At 29.6% G+C, this 27,468-nt stretch overlaps 1 protein-coding gene across 1 annotated transcript in view; it reads right to left on the reverse strand.

Annotated features, from left to right (window-relative positions):
* Nucleotides 1-886: 886 nt before the first annotated feature.
* LOC113560316 (lachesin-like) overlaps nucleotides 887-27,468 on the reverse strand; it is an 86,309-nt gene continuing 59,727 nt past the window's right edge. Inside the window, 4 exon segments of the mRNA XM_026966100.1 lie at nucleotides 887-2,548; nucleotides 4,470-4,640; nucleotides 10,342-10,461; nucleotides 20,561-20,689. Coding sequence (XP_026821901.1) covers nucleotides 2,280-2,548; nucleotides 4,470-4,640; nucleotides 10,342-10,461; nucleotides 20,561-20,689 — 689 coding nt within the window. The 3' untranslated portion in view covers nucleotides 887-2,279.

Below are 27,468 nucleotides of genomic sequence, written 5' to 3' on the forward strand. Positions count from 1 at the left end.
TATTATAGAATGAAACTAAGATATAAACATACCATTATATTGCTTTAATACACTACTATGATAATTATTGAAATAAATAACTAATCAAATATGTATTAATTTTCATAAATGCTAAATATTTCGAAAAATTAATGTCGTATACAGCTTAGCACTTGTCTACAGGTAATTATTTTCATGATTTTTACAAAAATAATTTTTTCAATTCTTTTAAATTTCAATTAAAAGCTATAATTAATATACCATTTATATTTATGAACCGGAAATAGTATAATACTATAATATAACATCTTAATTCAAAGTGGTCAATATTACCTGATACTTTTAATTTTGAATTTGGGGGAGGGGTTACGATTTTCAATATATTATTATATGATAAAAATATTTAAAAACTGATGAGGTTTTTATCGTTTTTCCTGTAAAGTATAAAAAAACACAAGCAGTCATAAAACTGGAATATGGTCTTGAACACAGCTATCGTTCACATTTACGCGTTTTGGTGTTAGTGGTTTTACAGACGGCTATTATATATAATACAATGAGTAACACTAGTTTTAATGAGTGTAACATTAATGCTTAATGAAAAGCAACCACCATTAGCTGAATTTTTTTATTTTACTATACATTTTATGGATGATCGGGTTGATGATCCGCTTCGAGACCTACTCGTATAATAGCTTTAACGACAGCAGAGTTATCTTGAATGCTGGTGATTCGGATCTCATTTCTATACTGGTCAGCTGAAAAGACAAGCACTCCAAAATAATAACATTGTACAATTTATGGAAATGGTGTAATCTTATATTTTCTTTTCAGACAATCTTATATCAATTATTCTTCTTTAAGTATTAATATATTCTATAATTTTATAATATAATACACGTAATAATAATAATAAAAATAATAATAATAGTAGTAATTTTGTTTTAATAATTATCGTAATAATGAGTAATCACAACAAATTGTTAAACTTATTACATAATTTTATGTTATGCATACCTGTGAAAGAGGAACACGAAGTCTGGAGACCGGGATAATTGCATTAAGATTCTCAATACATAGGCGCCTAAATTACATTATTGTTGTAGTATTAAAATAATAACACCGGGAGGCAGCGTTACGTTTGGCGTTGTTGAATCGGTATATTTAGAGAGTTTCAGAGAAACGCATACAAATTAAAAACATTAAAACATTTTAAATCCACCAGATCGATGATCCCCGACATCGTACTACATACAAGGTGCGCTCAAAAAATACCCAGGACAAATTATTATGCATTGTTGTTGAAAATTATAATCAATTTGGATGAGTCATCTTCAAAATATTGTCTTTTAACTTTAAATCATTGTTTTTAACGGTCCTCGAGTCCTATGAAAATACTTTTATGTTTTTGCCAAAGTTATAAATTTAATCCATATTATTACATTACGAATTGCGTCATAATCTTTTTTAAATCCCTAGAATTTGAGGGTAGTTTCAGTCTTGGGAATAATAAAAAGTAACGGTAGTACAAGTCTAGCGAATATAGGAGGATTTTATAAAATTTGGGACGCGAGAAACTTAAGCTAGGAAAAAGTTAAATATCAACTTAAAGAACTATCTTCAAAAGCTAACTTAATCAATTCAAAAGTTTTCATAACATTTTTTTATTGATTTTCAAACAAAAATTAATACACACGAGTTGTTTAGTTATTATATTAATTTATATTTGATAAAATAATTGCGATTTTAACAATACTTCTAAAGAATATTTTGAGATATCGATTTTAATTTTATTTTACTATACTGGAAATCATATCTTGTTTATGTTAATATAAATAAATTACTAACTGCGTTATAGGTGAACCAAAATCAACAAATTTTATCTGGGTATTTCTTAATATATTGAGCGCGTACATTTTCAAACAACCTAGCACATAGACGCATTTTTGTTGGTAATTCACTAGATTTTATACAATGGGAAGTCGGCATGTATTTATGGGTAGATATAGGTATAGGTAGTTTGGCGAAAGGTTTAACATATATTCACGCGTTACGAGATTTGGACAAAGGCAGAATATGGGTCTAAAATGATTATTGGTTTTTTAAGGTTGTATTGTTTGTTATTATATATTTTGTTATTATCGCGATTTCGTTAATCCTCGACGGTAACAGAACGCGGTGGTAGAGTGTACTTGTGGCTTAGTCGTATCAGTGTCGACGAACGCCAATTAGGAAGAACCACGTGCGTCACGCTCGTCTGGCATACGCTCATCGCGTGCTTACCAGACGGTAACCGCGTGTCAGAGATACTCGATAGTCCGGTAGAAAGGCGGAATCAAACGGGTAGATGCGCTTGGACTGGGCGTGGGTGAATATGAGTCCGTATGGTGCCTATGCTTGGTCCGATTTCTGTTGTCAGCTACTCCATTTCCACTAACTCCATTACCACCTACACTTCCACTTGCACCACTACCACCTGAAATGTGATGAGTCTCTGTGTACGATTCCGGATAAAGGTCCGACAGGTCACTGATTTCGTCATCTTCGTTGTCATCCAGACCCCGTATCTCTGCAAACGAAAACAAATATGGTGTTTGACGATTTATAACCTAAGTAAATACTATCCAAATCGGCTACGCTAACCCAAACGATATTTAAGAGAAACCAATTACTATAATTTTCACAGCGCAATGTTGGCTGATAATCAAAGTGTTTTCCCACTCATTTTATTCTCGATGCGTGATTTGGTTTTTGAGAATTTCACTCAGTAACATAATATCAATAATATCGGTTATACTCATATAATTGTATCTATTACCCATCGGAAAAAAACTCAATTTTTTATAATTTTTATATATTCTACACAGGCCATCGCAAAGTATAACACCCTGGCTTACTATTCAAGCTTAAGTTGTTTTGTACTCTTTTTAGTATATTTTCTTCAAATCCTATTTAAACGAACGATCCTTTAAACTTTGTTGTGATTTCAGGTTAAGAACTAGTACTCCGGTATCTCCTTAATATTAGCCGGTTATCCATGGACTACGTATCTCCAACGCTCTCTAATACTTATTACACTGACCAACCAACGCATCCAAAAATGCATGTAACCAATTACACTGATAAAAAGTGATAGTTCTGTTCTCATGTCAATATTGATGTTACCACGACCTACCTTAAAAATCATCTTAATATTATATATTTATGGCACTACAATCGGTGTGTTTAAATTTAAAAAAATGTATTATTCTAGTCCTCTATCAGAAGGCTCAGATAACAATAACCACAAGACTAAATTAATAATAATATAATTCAATTCACAATGAAATGCTATCACTAGATAGTCCTTCCCCCACGTCTTCAAACATTTTTTTAATATAAATGAATAAGTATAATAATTAATACCAAACATGTAGTGATTGTAACATTTTCGAGATATAAATATAATAATAAATATATACAGTTTAATAGTTGAAAACCTGATTAATATAATTGACCAACATTAGTTATGCATTTAACTGCTATTTAATTACTATTAACAGTTTTTTGTTGTATGGGCGTCTCCCTAGTACGTCCCTTTTTCAAAACTGTAGCTTTTTAATTGTCCAAGTACGTCTGCAGTTTTATAGCTGATATGCTTGATAGAGCCTAATTGTGTTCGTCATTTAATTTACCTCCCAGGTTATATATCTATCATGAGAAATGTTAAAATAAATAAAAATTGTTACAAAATTTCAATTTTATTATCTTATTAAATACCTAAAAAATATAGATTGATGAACCAGAAAAAATCATACTTATCGAGAATAATACCAAAAAATTCGAAAGACAAATAATTGATATCTTGTAGATGTCATTTAAGAACCAATAAAAAATAAATTGTTGATGTAATTATTAATAAAAAATTCAAAATATTTTCGACTTTTGAATTAATACAATTGAAAATAATATAATATTTTAAAAATCTCCTAACTAGTTTTTAATACAATCCACTTTATATTAAACCCTATATAATCTTGTAGTCTATTCCCTTAGGATTGCACCATAAGGTCGGATAGTCATGTCTGTAACGAAACGAATATAAATTTCAAAATATTATTAGTCATAGTAAAACTTTTAATAACACTATGAACACGAAACGTGGCTATATTATAATATCACATCGTGTTATTTGTCTAAAAAACAACACAAAGGACACTTATAATAGATGGTAACTGATATGGTTTTTGATTAAATGGGGTGTCGGACCCAAAAGTTTTCATGCAACAGGACGCAGGTCGCTTATTCATATGGTAACGCAGAAAAATGATTTTTTTCATCTCAATGCTAACGGATAAGTTTTCGAGAGTAAACGTTAATATAATATGCTCCCTCTTCAAATTACCTAACAGCTATTAACACGTCATTTATTTGTCCTTTTATTTTCTACCATAATTTTTCCTGTGTCGGTGACAAATACTATGATTTTTTGACGCTTAAAAATTACTTACCGTATAATCTGATGCTGCTTTCTACTTCGCCGAGAGAATTCTTAGCTATGCACCTGTACGACCCCAAGTCGTACTTCTCTACCGATTTTATGGTCAACACCATTTGATCCTCGAATATAGATTTTTGCGTGCTGTTCGTCTGATATTTGTCACTTGTTATTACCATATCACCTACAAAAACAAAAATAATCATTAATTTTTCAACGGTGAACTATATTATATTATTATATTTTAATTATTTTAATATATATATAATAACACGATATAACCAATATTGATTTGGTATTATTGCTGATCACACAGATGATAAATTTAAGTGTTTAAACAGAAGACTTAGCCACAAATGTCAGATGCACGTAAGAACGATTTTATTTTTATTAATAAAAAGGATAAGACGGAGCATCGTATAGGTGATAAATTGACACTACTGCACTAACATACGTAATCAGTTATAACAATATTATTAAATCGGTATTTTTGTAAAAACGATATTTCTTATTAGAGAGTTGAAGTAAACTTTTATTTTAAAATATGAAAAAAAATATATCGTCATCATAATTCAATCGTTATTTGCTTTTTCAAGAGAGGAAATCTAAGTGGTTACATCAATATAACGACTCATTAATTTTCTTCTCCTCCCATCGTCGTACGCGAGTGTTTGCATCAACGCTTTTAAAGTCTTTGGTTTTCGAGCTTTTTAAATAATACCATAATTATTATACCTATACATCGAGTCCAAGCTCGATTGCTACTCTTCTTTTCATCGCGACTAAGAAATTCTCAGTAAAATCGTGGCGGTAACGGCTATACAATGTATATAGTACTATACATGTATAGGTCCCAAGACGATGTATTACAGGAGATGTATACATAATATCGCGAAAGCCATGTGGTACATTGTACGTTATTATAAACCGTAAGACTGCAATGAAACCAAACCAGATGCAAAAAGCAAACGCGAGAAACGTCCCGAGGGAGGTTTTATCGTCCGTCGTATACAACGACGCTTCGTGGTCGTTCGTCCGCAGTCTCGCTGCACTAAAACTATACCACGCGTGACGGAGACCTCTATACACCAACGACGCTACAACGTACACTCCACACTCACTCGCGTGCATGCGAGATAAGAGTCACAAAATCTACGACCAAGGGTGAAAAACGTCTTTTGTTTTCCGGACTACGGCGGGTATTGGTGAATGCATCTCGTTTCGTCCTCCGCCGCCGCCGACTCGCGGTAAACATAATAATATGGTGTCGCACACGCGTTATAAATTATTATTATAAATTATGCAGGTACGCGTCAAAACGGGAACGATACCTGCGTGGTACCGGTCTGTCTGTACAGATTATGAGTCTTAATCAAAACGAATTGCTTAGGAATTCGGCGTCCGCGTTTAAAACGTTATCGAATCAAATGCTTTCAGATACCCACTGTTGTAATATTATGCTGTTGTATTCATAAAATACAAAACTTCGTGCGATACGCTTCGTTTGATTAAATTTCGTGGCAAACTGTACTCTGTAGAACGTGTTTCGATCGACTACTGCGATTATATCAAAATAAATTGGTACAAAGGTTTTTAAAAAGTACGTCAAATATGTTTGTATGTATGTGTGTGTATGTGTATGTGCCACGCAATTGTTTGTCGTTTTTATTGTACAGATTCGTATTTATGTTTATATACATTTTATGTTATTAATATGTGGATGAATACATTGGAATTTTAAGTGCATTAAAAAAATATATACATGGCTAGGCTACACATATTATACAATAATATTATATTCAATACAGTATTCGTGAAAAAAAAACTTTAAATGTTTATAATTATTAAAATATTTACAATAACGGAGAATTATTTTTAAATATTGTGTGAATACAGAATGTAAGTGAGTGACTATTTGAGACGTACTCGTATTAAAGTGATGGAAAGAAAAATCTAGAAAAACATCTTATAAGACATAATTGATTTTTATGATATGTTATAAATTGTAACATAATTTATTATAATTATAAACAGAATAGTTACTCATTTATGTATTTTATTTTATTGACTGATAAATTGTATAAATACAAGTATATTATAATAATGATAACAAATTAAACTAATAAGATACATTAATATATGCTTAATAATATATATATAATAATAATTATAATCGTCAACCGATTGAATTTTTGGTTTTTAGTATTGTGCAAAGTTAAATTTTTAGATTTTGATTGCAAACAGCTTTAAAATTTTAAATGACTAAATTGATTATTTATAGTATTTACAAATTATAAATTAAACGATGTTTTGTTTGTTTTTAATGTTTATAAAATATATATGATTTAAATCTAAAACCTTATTAAATATAATAAATTCAAAATAAATCCGCCATGTTATGTTTATCGTTTATTTAGTTTATTATGATCATTATTTACATACCCACCTTAATTCAACACTGACTAAAAAAAAAGTATATTATAATTTCCATTATTATTACTTGTTAATTTAGTTGCATTGCATTATAGTGAAATAATATAATGTAATAGATTCAGTTATATCGCGACAATCAACTAATCAACTGTTTAAAATTAAGTTATACTATTTTAATGGAAAAAGATCGTGCCACTAATTTATAAGAACAGTAAATGTTAACATATTTAGTACAAATCCAAGGGTAAATACAAGTCAACACTTTCTTTTTAGTGTGTAGAATATAAATAATATGTTAGATAAGATAATAATATCGCATATAGATGTACGAAAACGTATCTAAACGGCATACGTGTATTGTATATTGTCTATGGCCAAAAGCCAATTTCCAAAGGTTTCCAATATTGTTTGGGGCTTTATTTTGCACAAAGAATACGCTTGTGGCTCAGCTATTCACAGAAAGCAGGTATATATTCAAGATATAATAGCCAAGAAATAATCAGGTCTGAAATTCGTGCAAATTGTAAAATCCACCATAATTCTAATAATAAAGTTTCAGCTATATTAAAAATGCATTCGTGTTAGGTATCATAAAAAAAAGAAATCATGACGAGATAATGTCACAGCATGACCATGACCTGAATGGAATCTTCAATGAAATCTAATGTTTGACGGCTACAATAATAAACCAAAATGTATTATCAGATTTCGTGATATCAATGTGATATTGATAATAAAAAAAAAAAAAATGAATAATTGGGTGAACAGTATCAAATATAACATTCAACTTTAAGACTATCAATACCAGATAAAACATTATACTACCTATAATTATTCTCGTTAAGAAGTGCAGATATCATACAGTATGTGTATAAATACACACACGGTAGTATGTTTAAAAGTCCAGTACCGCACCCTAAGTATAGATCTCAGTCAAGCAATGACAATATATCAGAATATTTAAATTCCGGTTTTTCAACGATTAAGAAATTTTAATTTAATGAGCTGATGGAAAAATCGCAGTCAGATATAATATTGATTTGCACCGAGATAATTAGGGTAATACCGGACTTATGATACATGTTGTATGCATAGAGTTGTACACAAATATGCCTATAGACTGAATTATGTATATTACAAATCGAGAATCAAAGTGTACTCAGTGATAACAAACCACAGAACGTTTTTTATGAAAACATAATATTGACGTTCTAGACTTTTAGAGTATTTTATATTTTACATTTATTTTTTATTTTTACGGTATTGTTATGATGCTACCAAACGAGGGCGAAGACGTAGGGTGGCAAATAAAAAGAATAAACAATGGAGTCGGTGTAGTAACGACGTATTTCTCTCCCTCGCTCACTCTCACTCACGAACTTGAATGAATCTGAAGCGACAAAAATATTAATAAAATATTCTTGGCTTCAATAATTAAACAGGGACAGCTAGGCGGGCGTGAGCTTACTTAATATTCCTACGGTGGTGTGAGGTCGATTAAAAACATGACCGAGGGTATTTTGGCAAAGCCATAAATGATCCCAGGAAGGAGGACTGGTTTTTAGCCAAGAAGCTGTCATCGCCAGTCCCTTAACCACTTTCTCGGCCAAATAAATATATAATAAATATATAAATATAAATATTAAAACAAACTTTCTTTTATTTTCCCAATTTTTTCACGGCATTCACTCTCTTATAATCCACCTCGACCAAGTAAAAATAAATCTGCAAAAAACGGGTAAATCGATAAAAATATATCTACTTGAGTGGCTTATATAAATATATAAATATCAGCCTTCGGCAATGCCAACGGTACCAAAAATATTCTGTGTTATTACAATATAGAGATTTTTATTCATTGTAAAACGCATTCATAATTTTAATACGGCAGTGAACTCCCAACGGACGATGTCACGAATTAAAACAATTCAAAATTCCATTTTATTAGCATAGCATTGGAATAAAAACTTTTTTTATGATGTTTAAATGCAGATAAACTGTTATTAAAAAACACGAAAGAAAAAGTATAATTTATAATTTTTAATTCGTAGTTGAGAAATAAAATCATAACTTTTAATTATTATTCCCGTATTAAATATTTGTAATTTATTGCTTAACACTAATATCACCACAATTATTCTACGATATTTTAGTAAGTGATGTTTATTGAATAGGTGTTGTTTATATTTCAACATAACGGTTTTGACACGATGTAGTTATTAACATTTACGTAAATATGTATTTGTCGTTTACTCAAACCACTTAATTATACTTGGATTCTAAAATTTTAATATAATATCTGTATATTAATGTGAATTAAGTTTTCTATTCAAACTGTGAAGTTTAATGTGACTAGTTAGGTAGGTACATATTTGTCATTCAATCATTATTATTAACAGATTCTGGAAAGTTTCAAATGTAAAATGGTTTTATATTTGACATGACGTTATTGTAAATAAATTATTAATTATAAACGTCATTTTAAATATTAAAAAAAAACTAATATGTTATGTACCATCCACAAGTATGTTGTAAATATTTAACGGAAACTATGGAGATCTGAGGAAAACTAGTTAATATTTCTAGAATGAAAATTAATTTTTTTTTTTTTTTTTTTTTTAGAATTCATTCGTTAAATACAAGAAATAATACAAAATGGAAACTGTTTACCCAACAAATCATAAAGCGGTAATTTCATTAAAAAAACAAACTCTAAAAATATATCATTTAAATAAAAAAAATCAAATAATTTATTTTACAATTTAAATAATTTTATTGAAAACCATATTTCAAATGAAATACTTACAGTGTTTATATTACAATGTGTATACGTATTTTTTGTAAAATCAATATGATTTTTAATGCACAATCATACTCTCATTGATTATACAATATAAATATAAAGTTAGTTAATTGTTTTTATTATTTTTTTTTAAAAAATAATAACATTTTTATTAAATATGCACATATCAAAAATATATTTAATATAAATATTCACCAAGGTACAAGTACGTATAGACTTTATTTGATATATTTATATGACTTATATGCATTCAATTTACGTTTAATTCAATGTCCATAAGGATTATTTTTAATTTTGAGAATGAAAACATTTACAAAGTTCCTTCGATTTATTTGAAAGCTATTCCTGTCGTTATAATACGAATGGGACAGTGTAGACCTTATAGATAGAGCGTTTTGCGAATCGTAGCCTTTTTGAACCCAGATTAAGACCCTAAGGATTATGCCAAAAACCAATGTAATAAATTAATTTGGCTTTTTCAAGCCGACTCACGAGATGCAATTTGTTTTTCGGTTTCATATAGCATTGCGCAAAACATTATAGTTTAATGATGTACTATATGTTCAATATAAAATGACATAACCGTAAGTATAATGGAAAAATAATAATAATAAATATCAATACGATTGATACGGTTAAAACTACTTACCACTTTCTCGGACCCAGTAATTTATAGACTTTGGGAATGCTTCGACATTACATTCTAACTTAACTTCAGTGCCCTTCGGAGCACCAACCAACTGACTAGGCGAAGAAATCACTGGATGGACTGCAAAGTACAAAATACAATATTAATTCTTTGTGTTCTTTATTTTGAAATTTATAACTAATGAGAAGTACAATGCATATTAAAATAAAATGTTAATTGATTAGAAGTAAATGGATATTATTTTAAAATATTGATTAAACGATTCGTTTTGAATATATTTTAGTAATTCATACCAATTTCAGGTGTTAAAATTATGCAAATTAAAAATCATCGCCACGTGACTATAAACATATTTTTTTTGTGAATATAATAGTAAAATAAATATTTATATTAATACGCTGCGACGTTTACCATGAATATTGTTTTAAACCATAACTCCATGAGTACCGGTTATGCAGACACGGTCGTGTATGTATTGTACCGACCATATTATAATATTTTACACAGTTTATTCGTAATAATAAATTCCGCGGGATTGAATGATTCGGAAAAATTAATTATTTAGCCACGGGGTAAGCCCCGTTCAGAGGCGGTGGTGTCAAATAAATCCCATTGCCACCACCATCTTCTTTTACCTGTTTCGCCAACGATTGTCAACCGGAAGCGTATAATTCGAGTAATATACGCGTGTACACAGTGAGGCACGAGCGTGTTGTATGCGTGTACGCAGCGATTTAATATAATAATATTATAATATACGACGTGTATACCTATAACAATGCGTAAGCACTCGCGCGTCGTCAAGCGCGCCGGCAAAAGATTCATCTTGCTCGTACCCTCTCCAAACTACCCCCAGAGTCGAGCGAGATTACGGGGCGATAAAGTTTTAACGCGCGCGCGGAGAAAATCGCCGCGGTATACGAAACTTTTTGGATTTTCGATTGACTTACTCCCTACCCACACTGTATATTAACCCCGCGAGCGAAACTTTGTTCGGCGGTACCGATTAAACAGTAATGAAGGTCGTCGTCGTCGTCGTCGTCGTCGACGTCGTATCGGTGGCAGAGAATAAATGAGAGCGAACCGGAGAGAGTGGTGGTGAAACAACAAAAGCATACTCGTATACGTAAGTATGCACACTACACGTTAACTTAAAAGCAACGAATGAAAAAAAAAATAATAAAATAAAAACATTTACATTATAATATTACCTGCTTTATAATATGCCGTAAACCGCGGATTATACAAAGGCGAAAAATAATCTCGGTCGTCCGCGAGTCTCGACGACGGGGTTATGAAAATAAAAACAACACAAATAATTTGAGGATACCATCAGCGAGAAGAAGAATATTTAAATACAATGTATAGAAATGTATGTGTGTGTGTGTGTGTGTGTATATATATATATACATACATTTTAGTGAAATATTATTTTCTCAAAATTAGTTTTGTGGGCACATGACGGCTGTATATTACCGGCGAAAACGGTGTTTAATTTGAAGTTTTTGTCGATCTAACGAAACTTCAAAAGTTTCCGACAAACAGCATTATAAGTTTTATCTCTTTAAGGTTTTAATAGAGCTATTATGGTAAATTTAAAAAGATTTGACAAAGTTTTCCCTTGACGTTTATCCTTTTGTTGTCTACACGCGGTGTCAACTATTTAATCAAAATCAGTTTTACGAATTTTTAATAACTTTAATAATACGAATACAGCCATCTCGAAACATGTAGGTAAGTTGCGCCGGTCCCAGACATTGATATGAACGTTTTCCCGTGTCTAAAAATACTTGTGCATACCTCACGAAGCTTTGTGGTGTTAATGTTTTGTTTTACAATCAAAAACTAGAACGTATCCCATTAAGCTTTTTAACAATGAGATTACCATATTATATTAACGTAATAGTATATTACAGAATTGTACGTGGAATTAATTTTAGATTCTGAGAATGTATAAGTATTTTTTTACCAAAAAAAAAAATAAATAAAAATGATTCAATCTTTAACTTAATGCGTAGGTTTTAGTAGTATCTTATGTTGTACTTTGTTGAGTAAAAAACAATAATCAAAATATTCAGGAAAAACTAAATAAATTAGTAATTAAGCGTAATATTTTTAAAATTAATAATATTGTAGTGAATTGAAATTCGTACAAATATTTATGTTGAAAAATATGTTATTTATCAAAATATTTTTCCTCTTTCTGTGTTTTTTTTTTTTTTTTTGTTTATAATTATTGAAACATATTGAATTTTTCGATGTATGTGTAATAAAATAAAAAAAACCTCAAAAATTGAATCCAAAATCGCCTAGCTTTTTTTCTTTTTTGAAGTAATTGAAATAAAAAATAACATTTCGAGACAATCGATGGAACCTTATGAAGCAAAATCTTTGTGCGCTCACTAAGAAGTGAAAGGCTAAAGACATTTAAAACATTATAGTATAGTTAATAGTTATTATGTACATAAGCTCTAAAAATGTGCAACCTTTACTAGATTTTCTTTAAATTTATGAAAAAAAATATGAATCTGATAAGTAAAGGCTATCATTTATATTGTAACTATATTTGCATTTTATACTGGTATGGATAAATTTTTAATGGCACGATACACGTATGTTCAGTAATAAAATGGCTGGAATAATATTACACAAGAGACTATAATAATTTTGGCGATGAACACGTTTCGAATTAAATATTTTGGAATGATACGACCAATAAGACGGATGAAATTATTTTATTCACTGCGTATGGTTACAATTTTGGTACAAGAAAAATAAAAAATATGTTTATCAATATTTTAATAAAGTTTTTTTTTTATAAAAATTATAAGAATTTGTGTTTTACAAAAATATAAATATCTAAAATTTGTATGAAATATCAACCTTACATGACCATACAACTATTAACTATTTTTACTTATTCCAATCGAAGTGGAATATATAACATAGTTCATAATAATTAAATGTTACTGTCTGTTCATATTTTAAGAATGCAGATTTGTATGTAAGAAATTGTTTATTTTTTCTGCACTAAGGAGTTACGGTTTATGACGTATACAACTGCAATGCACTTAGATCACTTTTTATTAGGGAAAATAAAAAGGGGCGTTGGTATTACATTGGGCCGTACTTATCGTTTATTCTACTTACGAAATGAAAATCCAAAAATCCTGTTGGTCATCGTTGACAACATTCTTTATAGTTAGAGTTTACGTTTAATCTTTAAGTAGTCGTACAGATATCGGATATCCCTAAGGACCGCGTGTCAACAAAGAATATTTTTCAATATACTTTTTTTTAAATTTAAGAAAAAAAATTACTTCTATCATTAGTAACTTTTGTACAGCTGATACTTCAACGATAGTAATTACTATGAGAAATCATTAAAAAAAAAATCGTTTCCAAGCTTTTTCTGTTTTTCAATTTCATTGAAATTACAATTAATATTTTTGATAGTTTCTCGGAGAACAATGACATGCTGCAGTAATAAAGAGAACGCAACGAGTTCATATTACTACTATCTAGTCATATGCATATTAAAGCGATAAAGTTCTGTGAACAGGTCGGTGGGTAAATAGAACAAAACTAATTAAACTTATTATAGTATATAATAATATGTCGACAACCCGATATGCTGTTATTGTATGATATAAATTACCTATCGAAATTGTTTACCGTAACGGTAAATAAACTGAATTGACAGTATCGGAATATTGTACGCTATAACGTTAACCGGTGTTTTAATATCGACACAGCAAACAGACAATACCGCTAAAACAACAGGGTCAGACCTATTATATTTGTAGCGTATTACATACACGGCTGGCTTACTATACTGTTTTCGATCGGTGTAAAGTTAATTGCTTATATTTTATTTTCGAACAGTGGCATCGATCAAGATTGTGGAGTTATAAATCGATTGGGTATCGGATAGTACTCTGATTACATTTTATCGGGGAAGAGATTTTTCGAATTTCCCTCGAAGACGACTCGCTCACGGGATTTTCAGCGGGTGGGGGGGGGCGGTAAAAGCCATCGGGAAGCATAGACGATCCTATGGAAAACTCTTCCATCACCTCACCGAATGGTAAACACACTTATTTTTTTATGTTATCCCAATGTGTATACGTGTATAATATATGATATAATAATGTTATATATTATTATCTATGCATGGCGGAGGCTTATTTAATACGGTAATTTGACATAGCGCCGTTTAATTATTAATTTGCTGGTGTGGCGATGAACGGGACGAGTCGCGGGGACAACTTAAGTCTTATTCGTCCTCTGCGCCCCTCGCAACCAGACCGAGACCGAAGTGAAAGTGCGCCACGTCTCTCGCGCGTCTCGCCGGCAATTTATCAATTCGCCCCGTTTACAAGCCTTGTCCGGCTGCGGCTGTATGCCGCCGCCGCCACAAAGATAATACATATATATTGTATACACCACAGTATTACACACACTGTGTTCACTAACATTATATATGCGTATGACTGTGATAGTGTTTGCGTGAATAGGAAACGTCCGGGTAAAGGGTGGATGAAATATCTGACGTGCGGGCGCCGGCGAAACCAAGACCATTCATAACGGACGTGACGCGTGACCCGCCCTTCACAGCCACCAAAAACGTAATAAAACGACGTCGGAGGTGGTAATAGACCACCTGACTAGACGCCGCCGCCTCTTATATATGTACAAGCTCACTTATGCATACATAATATATATATATATTTACTTGTTTTATGCAATAACAATTTTATTATGATAATATGGTTAACGGTTTAGAAACGGAACATGAAAACAAAAAAGTATAAAAAACCTTACCAAGCATATCGCGAACAGTAAGCGTTTAACCGTCACACACTTGTTGTCCGCAACAAGAACTGGCGTTTATACACATTTATATAGTAATCGCCACTTATCGGCTCGTTTTGGGATCAGAGTATTTAATTTCATTAACCAAACGAGTCAATAAAACGAAAGAACGTAGAATAAAAATATAAACATATGAAAAAAATGTAATCTGTCCGTATAAATATTCATTTTTATGTATTTATTGATACGTTTTAAGTGTATATTGGTACCTATTTATAAAGTCAAAAAAAAAAATATATGATGTTTTATAACGATGAAAATCATATGACCTTGACATTATAACATCGATCTCATTAATCAGGTGTAGCAAATCGAACAGACGATTTCTTCCCTACTATATGTAAGCATACAGAATGTAATAAGCAGCGGAATGTCTAAATCCGATTGGCGTGAGAGTACACATGAACCGCTGGTCTATTAACACAGTCGCACACCACCTGTACATAAATCGACGTTTAACGAAGACGCCGTGCGGGATTGTGCTTTAATTCGCGTATATGTACCCCAACAAAGTACCGAAGTCGTGCCGAAAAATCGTTACGCGTAATGATTCCGTTGTCCGAATCGGAATATCTGTCGACTGGATCGACAAACGATAATAACCGCAGTGGTAATATTAAAATGATAATATTATGTGTAACTCGCGTACGGTTAAGTTTCGACAACGAAACACGCGCGCTTCTAAACGATCTTTGGGGTTAGTAGTGTAGAATGTAGATACATGGCGACGGCGGCGGTATAGCATTATGGGCAGATCGGCCGTGGTCTCCGGGGACGCGTGTAACGGGGTTGAGATTCGCGTTTTGACAACAAGACGGCGGGGGCTAGAGCAGCGGACGAACAGGTTACGGCCGGGAAGGGGTGAGGTGAGATCATCGTATACACAGCACCACCGCGCCTAGATGTGCGTCGTACATATACGGGCTATAACAATTAAACAGCGAGCGCCGAACACGGAAATCTTTTTAACGTGCACGACGCGTAAGTGGAATACAGAACCCGGATTTGGGGGGTATACACATAGTCCGTGAGCGGGCGCGGAGAGTATTCGTCGTCGTCGCACGTGCGCCCCCTCCTCCCCCCACCGGAGGCGCAACGTTTAACGGCATGAAAAAGTTTTCCACTCTGCCGGAGGAACGCCATCAATTGACCCGACTGCGAACGCCCGGCAGGACTAACGTGATTAAGAATTACGATACACATCCCCGCAAGCACGTATCACTCAAGATCCACACGCGAACCTGATTTAAAAGAGCGAATATATGCGTTGTTATGAAAATTATACTCATTGACTCCGGACCTGTGCATGTACAAACTATCCATTTAACCCACCACTAATTTTTTTTGTTTTTTTTTTTTTGAAAGAATTAGTTTCAAAACATATTATTTATTTAGCAAATCATTATAGTAAATTTTGTGAAATAAAGTAATTATAATAATATATCATAATTTTTATTTTTATTTTTTTCAACAGTTTTTTTTTTTTTTTTACTACGATTAAGTCCCATACCCCTAAATTATACCCCAAATTATCATTCGTAATGAACACATACTTTCTTCTTTTTTTTTTCAAAAATGTAATGAAAATATATTATTTTCATTCCAATAACAGCGTGGATTACTACACCGACGGTGAAACCTATTCTCCGGTGTATTGAAATTAACTATATAACGCGCCGTCTAATGAATATAGATATTACGCATCTTAAATATACTTTTCGTTTACGACAAATAAATATGAATTTAATCGTATTACGAATTAAAAATAGTAAATCATTAAAAACTGATTTAATTTAAATTGAGCAATAACCCACATACATTTTTTTCAAAATTTAAATGGACTGTACCATTTTATAGTTTACAGTGTATACTATGTTTATATTTAATATTATAAAACCAATTTTATAGAAGAAAAACAATCATAGTGAATATTTGATTTATTCATCATTTTTCTCTCGACAATGTGTTACTTACTCCACAATTAGATATTTTTCTAAATAAAACGAAATTACTACTCTCACTCCATAGATATGTCTGTAGTAGCCAATTGTTAAGATCTAATTATTAGTTACATAATATTTAAAATGAAAGAGTTCGAAAATAAACTTATAATAATTTAACTAATAATATAAAATCAAAAATTATTATAAATTGTGATTAAATTACTTATAAGACGACTAGAATAGTTTTTAGAATACGGGTAGAATGGGTAGATATGTATTTAAATTATTAAAAGTGACAAATATTTATTTTTAAAACCATAAAAAGTTTTTGTAATATTATAAATAACCAAATCCTGGATAATTTAATAGTGATTAAAATTTATAATTTTTTATAAACATATTGAAAATATTTGTAAATACATATTTAATATATACATTAAGGTATAGAAAGATAATGAGTGAATTTCAAAGTATTAATACTTATTGCTAGTCCTAAGTCTGTACAATTGTAAAGGAATGTTTTATTTTATTGTATTACATAAAAAATATTATTTAAAAAAATTAGCATTAACATATTATGTAGGTCTGAATTGTAAAATCAGTTTGTAGGACAAATATAAAAGAAAAACGAGAGATCATAAAAACCACCAAAAAATACCTTCAACCAAAACAAAAAAGTTAAGGCAAATATCCACTACCTAAGTACATTCGTGAATATATATTATGTTTATATAAACCAGTCGATTATCGTCAAAATTTACGTATTTATGACTTACAAGTAGTAAGAAAAATAAAACGTATAAGTGGTACATAAAATATTTCAAGTTAATATTATGTGATGTAAAACGTTTTAGTTCTAAGAGAAATTATTATAGTTATAATTTTGTTGTTTATATTTTTAAAGTTCAACCCTTATTTTCAGTGCGTTTCTATATATTCTTTACTCCACTAAAGAATTTTTGTTTTGGATCTGAAAGTTTCTCATGTATCAGCTATATTTTAACATAACTAACTTTGAACAGCCTTGAATTATTGCGTGAATATTATAAATTATTTTAATTATATAAAGCATTGTACGACATTCGTGGAATATTTTTCTCCCGCTTCATAGTTTTATGAGTAGGTAGTTGGAGTGAATATTTATAACTAACGTTTCCAAGCTATTTTAACAGTTGTTATATTTAAAAATAGCACAGTGATTTTTATTTAAAAAATAAATTATGTGAAAAATGCAAAAATTGTTTATATGAATTGTGCAATTGAGAAATATATCAGAATTTGGTTCAATAGAATTTTAGATTATAATGGTTATTACAACTACTAACCAAAAATTATATCACATAACAAATTTAAATGAAAAATGTAATTATTTGTTTATTTTGTAAATAATGAGTAATGAATTACATATTTACGTATACGTATATTGGTGTGCATGAATTCAATTTATACATTAAGTACTTCAAAAGTAACTACATGCAATTTAATATTTTTGCATATTATTTATAATTATTTTTAATTATTTTTTATTTTTTGAAGAAAAATTTACAATCTGTATTTTTTTAACAATACGCAAAAAAAGGGATGATATACAGATAAAACAACAACAATAATAATATATATATAACAAGAATACACGGTAAGGAGTATTCTCTAGTGATAAAACCCTTCAGATAATTAGTTTATTAATCAATTAATTTAAGAATACATTTTATAAAAAATACATAATTATTTAAATCGTGTTTATTGTAATTAAAAATAATATCGATTATGATTGAATGAAAGTCAATTGAAAATATTCTAGAAACCAAATATGTGACGTCTCTATACACATAATAATTTAAACGTAATTTGATAATATTAAGACGTAATTCCATATTTTCCCATTCTTAGCAATTCTTGATTTTTATTTTTTTTAACTAATAGTGCACTTATTAAACTGCACGTTTATATTAACATTATGCGTTTAATTAAAATGCACTTTCAGTATTTTGTATACATAATTTATTTGAAATCAAATTGTGAGATTTTGAAAACTTTATTAACTCGACACAATCAAATTCGACAACCACAAAATAACGTTCAACAGACAACTGACTGTCAGTCTTCGGGTAGAACCACCTAAAGTACAATTTTAATAGGGTTACATAATATAAATAAATCAGTAAACAATAATGTCATAAATGATTTACTTACAAAACGTCTCTGATGGCTGCATAATATTTAAGTATTGAAATTAATTCCTTGGGGAGGTTAGTACTGAGCAACGACTTACAATAATTAATTTTATTAATTCATTAAGTAATTTCGTATTTAAGCGTGACCTAAACCCGAAATATACGATAAGCATTTGGAAATACGCGAAAAGATAATAATTGAACTGCAACGAATGTAAATATATTATATTTTATATTTACTCTCATAATCTATGTCCTCACCACCTTACAGAACCTACAGCCGTATTTTTTCAACGACATTACACCAACGACGACGAAGGGTGAAAACCCCAAGACTCGTCCGTAACGTGACAAAATGCGCACGCGCGCTATAAGTCTATTTTTCGTAAGTCGTCGACGACGAGGAAATAATAAATCGTCCGAATCCCTCTCGACGGGTATTCGTTTTAATTTTGTCCCGCGCTATTATCTGGGCGGTGGTGCGGGTCCATATTATACTTAACGAGATCTCGTATAAACTTCCTAATTGTACCACACAACATCCGACTTCTTATTCTCGATCACTGTTGGGAAGGGAACGGCTTCTTATAATATACGCATTGTACGCGCATCGAAGACTGTGGGCGGGTTGCGTGTGTATGTATACAATAAATATTGCTTATATATATATATGTATATATAGTGACTTGCGGTAGCCGGTCCGCGTCATTAATTCAACGTCCCCGCGTGGTCTCGCCCACCCATGCCGCCTGCCACGGATGAGAAGTGCATCGAAAGCCGTACGCCCGCAGCACTTGTATACAACGTCCCGCGAACGGATGTTTATTTTTTTTTCCATTCACTTTACCCAATTCAATCGCACCATAATATACGCCCGTTTGGCGGTTGGACGGAGCAGAGACCGGTCGTTGTAGTTATTACATAGTTGTCCACGTTGTCGCCCTTCGAGTAAGGAATGCTTTGAATTATTGTAGAGTAATGGAACAACACGACACCCACTGGACGAACGAGTCGCCGCCGTCGATATCTATTTTCAATCACTTTTATCGCGTATAGCCATATTTTAATATAATACCTTATCACAGAAACATATTAATATTTTGGTTCTCGACATGAAGACATCACACTTATTCAGCGGAGGATATATTTTAATTTCCAGATAATTGATTTACGAAAGTACGTTCAGATAGCAATGAATAACTTAACAACTACCCATATTATACTTACAGTGAACGCTGACCGTGATGCGTTTGCTAACAGACGGTGGCACTCCGTTTGACCCAATGCACAGGTAAGCTCCCATCTCGGATCTGCTGACCTTGGTCAACCGCAACATTTCACCCTGGTACGTGGTAACTGAAACGCATTTAAATAATGTACTAGCGGCTACTGTATACTGTTTAAATATTATATATATATAGGTGCACCGTACATTTATCATGGTTTAAGTAAATAAACCAATAAATTAAACATGCCATAATGGAGGAATGTAAATATTTTGATCCAAGTGGGCAAAAATAGTAAAATATTTTTCAAGTCTTTAAAATAAATGTTTGAAAAAAAAATCACTGCGTTATTTTACATTTTCAAAAACACCATATCTATTAATTATTTATATAACTAGTAAATAAGACTATTTAAAAAAAATCCGAATGTAATTTGAAAAGATAAATTTGATATAATATTGTAAGTCATGTGCACTCGTGGTGACCAACTCGACAAAATTCAAATCAAATTTTCTTAAAATAATGCCAATATTTCTTGTACAATTTGAAAAGGTTTCGTTCAACATCAAAGATTTATCAGTTATAGTTTGGACAAAATTCTAAGTCCACAATTCATTTTCGATAAAAAACCGGTATTGCGTAATAATAGATGAATAAAATCCATTATTTTTTCTTTTGATGCGTCAAGTTAAAAAAAATCTATTTTCTTTGGTTCCATAGTTTTTTGTTTGCCTAAATAAATACGATTTTACTTTCTCTCTCTTTCTCTCTCTCTCTTATTTTTATGTGTACTTTGAAGACAAAGGGAATCCGACACCCAACAAGGTAAATTCTTTTTTATTTTTTTCCAAGAAATATCCCAAAAAATGAATCTGCTTTTCGAGAGTGGAAAAACCTGTTACAAAACTGTTAAGCTGCTTACAAATGTTTACAGTAAATCAAATTCAAAGGTATTATCAGGTTTGGTCTTTGATTACAAACTGAACAGACCGATATTGATACTCGATTGCCGTAAAAAATAATAACATTATTCTGTACTTTATTTCTCCAAATTATTACCATACATAGTACAAAGCGGTTTTACAAATACTTCCAAATAAATTATTTGGCGCACACTATGAAACTATTGTCAAAACTATATTTAATGTTTTTGACGATTTATTATAAATCATTTGATATTAAATAAATTGATTTTAATTTAATAATAGGCATTATTTGTTTTACAAAGAATTATCAGGAATAAAAACGATTAATTTTGTATGAAACAATGATTTCTCATCCAATAAAATTTAAAACAATAACTATAAGTTAAGGAATAGTTATTAAACTTTAAATTAATATCATGTATTACAATAATACTAACATTATTTATTATTTTCTAAGTCAATACCGAGGTACATTTTATTATTACAAATACCTACAATGTGTCTTTATTAAAATAATTATTTATGTACGCCATTATCTTGTTTTTCAGAACCTAAAGTATTTTATAAACATTTATTTAGATAATACATTATTTACTTAATATTGTTTTGTTGTTATGTTTTAGTATCAGTAAATTCAACTATAAATCCAACACTATTTATTCTATTATAAAGATAATGATATTGAATAATGATATAAAATTGGATCTATAAAAAATCGTAGATTGTTTACTATATTTGTCTTAGCTGGGCGTTTCTATTATGGATTATTAACTTATAATAGCATGATTTATACAATAGACATATTATAGGTGAATTACAGTAGTAGTATACAATTTAAAATAATTGTGTTCAACGTTCAAAAAACAAGATTTATGCAAGGTTTGAAAAATGCATGATTAATATTGTTTTGAAATTTTTGATATACTTTGATCAGACTTTAAAGAGGATTTCAAAACAATAATAAATAACGATTGCTTTTTTCAGGAAACGGTTTACTTGATATGCATTCGAATTGAAAACATCAAACACAGACGTATATCTTTTTCATTGTATTTCAAATCTAAATCCGTAGTTACATCGAGTTCTATATCAATGACAAAAAGTATTTTATAAAGAGCTAAACAAAAAAGTACCATAATAACAAGGTAAAAAAAGAACACAGTTCTAGTTTTTACTCGATTTATGCATTATTAACCAATAATATTCATTTGTATGTATGTATGTATGTATGTATGCATTGTGTTTGTATATGTTTATTTTATTATCATCAATCAATTTCAAATAATCTAATATTTTTGTTTAAAATCGATACAAAGTTGAAAACGAATAGACTACTTAGTAATTATGGTTATACTACTCACACCATTGTTTAGTACAGATTGTTTGCATTGTATAATTTAGGCATTTTTGGTTATATTGATTAAACACTTTAATTACAAATAACAGACAGTGAAATGTATGAAAACTAATTACTTATTTCAATAATAATTAATAGTTATGATGTCGACCACAGATACTTAAATATAGTTACTCCAACACGTAGATTTTATTCACATGAATGTATGTCAAATTCGACGACGACGATTTAAAAATAATACAATTGAAATTTTCGTACGACCTATCAAGAATTATAATTCTTTTTGGTTCGCACAAATCTACAATAATATGATTGCGAGATATTACCCACACAAAGCGTCTCATAGACCGGATAACAATATTAAATTATTGGGATCGATCGAAACGAGTCGTCGACGGAGTTAGGCATGAATAATATATGTACTTACATACAAGCTTATATATACATATATGTGTGCGTATGTTTGTATGTATTTGCAAGAGAGACTATGGATAACTTTTTGAAAGGAGTTTGGTTAAGATTATTGAACCGTGAAACCCATTAAAATTACCTATACCGCGTCCACAGTTTTTGTTATTTCCCGGGTAGTAGTTTTAATTAAGCTGCTTACATTCCCAAGATACCCGATCGTTTGCAAATCAACGGCTCTCCTAGCTCCCCTAGTTTCCTTTGCAGGATTTCCAGTTTTCCACTATATTATCTAAACCGATGCATATTAATAGTAGTTGTTTAGGAGTCTAGTCTTGGTCCTAATAATAGACAATATTAGTAGTTGCAATAGTTGTAGTAGTAATAGTTGCAGTAGTAGTAGTAGTTGGAGTAAAAATATATTAGTGTTCTTCTGAGGCCATCAAATGTATTTTCATAAAAATTGTATTGAAGTAGAAATAGTCTTTTGGTCCCAAAGCTTATATGTTATACATATTAGGTTTTACCAATACCGTATGTTTCTTATATTATATCTATAATTGTCTGCTTTCATTAACATCTTATCTTGAGTCGTTTATACTATGTAGTATATACTCTCGGTAAGTACGTACATGAGGATACGGTATTAAAACGTGCTCCTTGAAATAACTTAATTACAACTCCATTAATTACAAACCTTTAAAAGATGAAAACGGTTCACAATGCTTACTAATTTGGTTTAAATGTGGCGTTTACACAAAACTGTTTATTAATTGTGGAATATCGTTAATAAATAATTGAAACATTTCTCTTTTATACCTTATGTTGGATTTTCGCAATCGTATTACTACTTAAATCGAATGGTCACTTTATTAAAACGCATTAGAATATTATGCAAAGTTCTTTAAAAGAGAGGAATGATACATTGTGGTGAGAATATAAAAAAATAAATATTTAATAATGTTAATTCATATTTTAATTAACTCGTCGCATAATTATAGAATATCCTTTATCTATAAATGTTATTAGCCATTGCAGATATGAAGTCGGCTGATACATGATAAAATATTTATAATTAAAAATAGATTAAACAGTTATGAACATGAAAATTGATAATGATAAAAATAAAATTATATTTTTATAAAGTAGAAAAATAAAAATAAAACAAATTTTTAATAATTAAAAAATATTTACCAATTATTAAATAATATTATATAATATTTATGTTTCAAAAAAAAAAAATTAAATTAAAAATACAATTTATAAATTTAAAAATTGCTCTTAATTGAGTCACATAAATAACTGTCAGCTTAGACTGCTATATTTTTTAATATTGTATAATACTGAACACAACTAATTCGGTAATCAAAGTTTAAATTAAAGTAATTATAAGTAATATATTACAATAATTCATAAATTCCAATGAAGTTCATATTTAATATTGATTTTAAACTAACTTTAAAATGAAAACAGTTAAATTCATTTCCGTTATTTGTATTAATCCAACAAAGCATTTTAATAGATAAATACTTGTAAGTGTGTTTTATTTTAGTTTTAGTGATGCAACCCGTAAAAATGTGAGAATCGTGTGGAATTATCAAAATAATCGAACCCGCTTTGTTAAAGTATATGATAGTAATATTTATTGTGTATTCGTATTAAAGCATTTTTCTCAATGAGATAAAAACTATTAACAGATACAAATAATAATTTAATACTACGCGTATATCACTATATGTAAACACATATATATATATATATACGATTGTAGGAAAATATTTACATATATTAATATAAATATAAGATTTTTTCTCTAGTACACATTATAAAAGTATTTTTCCATTATTAAATAAAATATTGATTATATATTTGGATTCTAAGTGCATATAATATTTTATTCTTACAACAATGATAATCAAAACAATGAATTGTTTAAAAATCAAAGTTGATTTTACTAGTACAATAAAGAAATGTTTATAATATTATAAAAACAAAAATTATTACATGCACTAACATAAACGTTGTAGGTATACTAAAAATAATCTATCCAATTAAAGTTTTATTATGATATGATATTTATTAAATAATCCTATAAACTAAAGTTTTAAGCATAAACCGTATCCTTAAACTTTTGGTATAGCTACTGTGTGTATGTGTGTAAATTTGTATTTAGAAATAAATAAGATATGTTTAATCATATATAGTACCTAGTGATTAGCATTAAAAGATTTAATAAATATTAATATTTTAGAAATAAGTATTTTAAACAAAATCTTGGGATGCTGGCAAACGGAGTAAGCAAATGCAAATTCTCCTGGAGTAATATATATTAACTAAATTTAATTACACTTGGTAATAAATACCAAATGCACATTATGTTTCAAGTAAAGTTTTGATATCAAAATAATTATTTAATTAATTACACGAAACATCTTATAAATTACATTAGGATACTGTTATATTATGCACATGATTAGGAAATAGATCGATTGAATTGCATTTGCCATGTTTAATTTTAAAAAAAAATGATGGGAATAAAGTCATATTTTCTTGTGAAAAGGCAAAGTTTTTCAATGAAAACTTTTTACTAGCCTATACATCAAATTTTGAAATTTTCATACATAATATAACTTTACGTTAATGCTCCAGTGATATAATATAATGCAGTGAACATCTTAGATCTAAGAAATATGAACGAAATGATGTCTTATGTATTGGCGAACAGTATTTTCTTTTATTTTTACATAAAAACATGACTGGAGAATGCAAACAAAGTTATATTGGTAATAATTTTACTTGTTTTCATTCAGTCATTCACCATTGTAAAATACTAAGATAAATGACACCAACTTTTAAACATTAAAGAGCTAACTTCAACCATTAAAGGGGGTTGAAGAATGTTCATTAGGAGTAAAACAATAATTGTAAACCCTGAATAAATTGTTTTTGGTTTCATTACAATTAATTGTAAATAATACCGTTGTTTAACCAACAACCTATTTTCAGATAACAATATAAAAGCATTGAAATAGTAATATATACCTACAGTCGAGAATTGAAAATTAAAGTTTTGTAATTGAAAAATAATTGTTACACAAAAAATATTTATATTTAAGTTGGTTATTCAATGTGTTGAAATATTTATCCGAGCATATTATTTAGTCATACGAGTATTATACTTAGAGTTAATTCGACATTTAGTTGTAATAATAATTGAAGTTCATATCGTTTATTTATAAAATAATGCAAAGAGTCCGAATACAGTTAATGTGTGATGGATGGGTGTTATACTATTATCTCCGTTAGAATAACCTACAAATTATTATTATAGTAAAAAGATACACACCTACAGTACACATTAATTGTGTTTACGTATTAAATGTTGACATTAAAGTCTTTAAAAAAAAATAATAACATCAATTACCACGATCTGTATTAGAAAAACGTATAACTAAATGTATAACAGCAACCGACTACTGTAGTAGTTCGTGAAAATGGATAGAAATAAAAATCGAACACAGCCGGTTCTCTTCTATATAACTCTAATTTATTTAATTGAACTAACTCGACTTGTATGCACAACATCTAATAAAATATTTACAAAGACCAATATCGTAATATATAATTATTATCGCGAAAAAAAATATTTTAATATTAATATGAATATAAATAGGTAGATTCGAATTAAACAGCCGACTGGACTAATTGGACATTCGATTTTTCTATTCAGATAATATGATTAGAGTCAACTCAAACAAGTATAAAAATAAATTTATGTTCCCCCTATTGATATTTATAACAACTAATTAGTAGATAACATAGCACATTTATTTATTTATAAATATTACGGTCAACGTGAATAACCTGGACATAGTAGTACATTACTCGGGCATTGTGTACAATGCCCATTATATTTGGGCAAAGTTAAATCTTTTTTTCAATTTAGTTACGTAGCTCGGACATTACAATACAATAACCGGGTATTTTTTTCAGTTCCCATCTATTTGTAGACAATTTAAATTTTAGTTTTTCTTACACAGTATCAAGTGTTTACCAACTACTATTAAGTGATCTTGTATTTTTATTATTATATGTATGGACAATGACGATTATGGATTAAATTAACTACTCTTAGACATCTAAGTATTAATTCTATGGTAATAACCAATACTGGGATTTATTTCCATATCTATAATAATGTAATATAAAATATAAAAA

This window comes from Rhopalosiphum maidis, chromosome 4 (genome assembly GCF_003676215.2).
Source record: "Rhopalosiphum maidis isolate BTI-1 chromosome 4, ASM367621v3, whole genome shotgun sequence".
Classification (NCBI taxonomy): Eukaryota; Metazoa; Arthropoda; class Insecta; order Hemiptera; family Aphididae; genus Rhopalosiphum; species Rhopalosiphum maidis.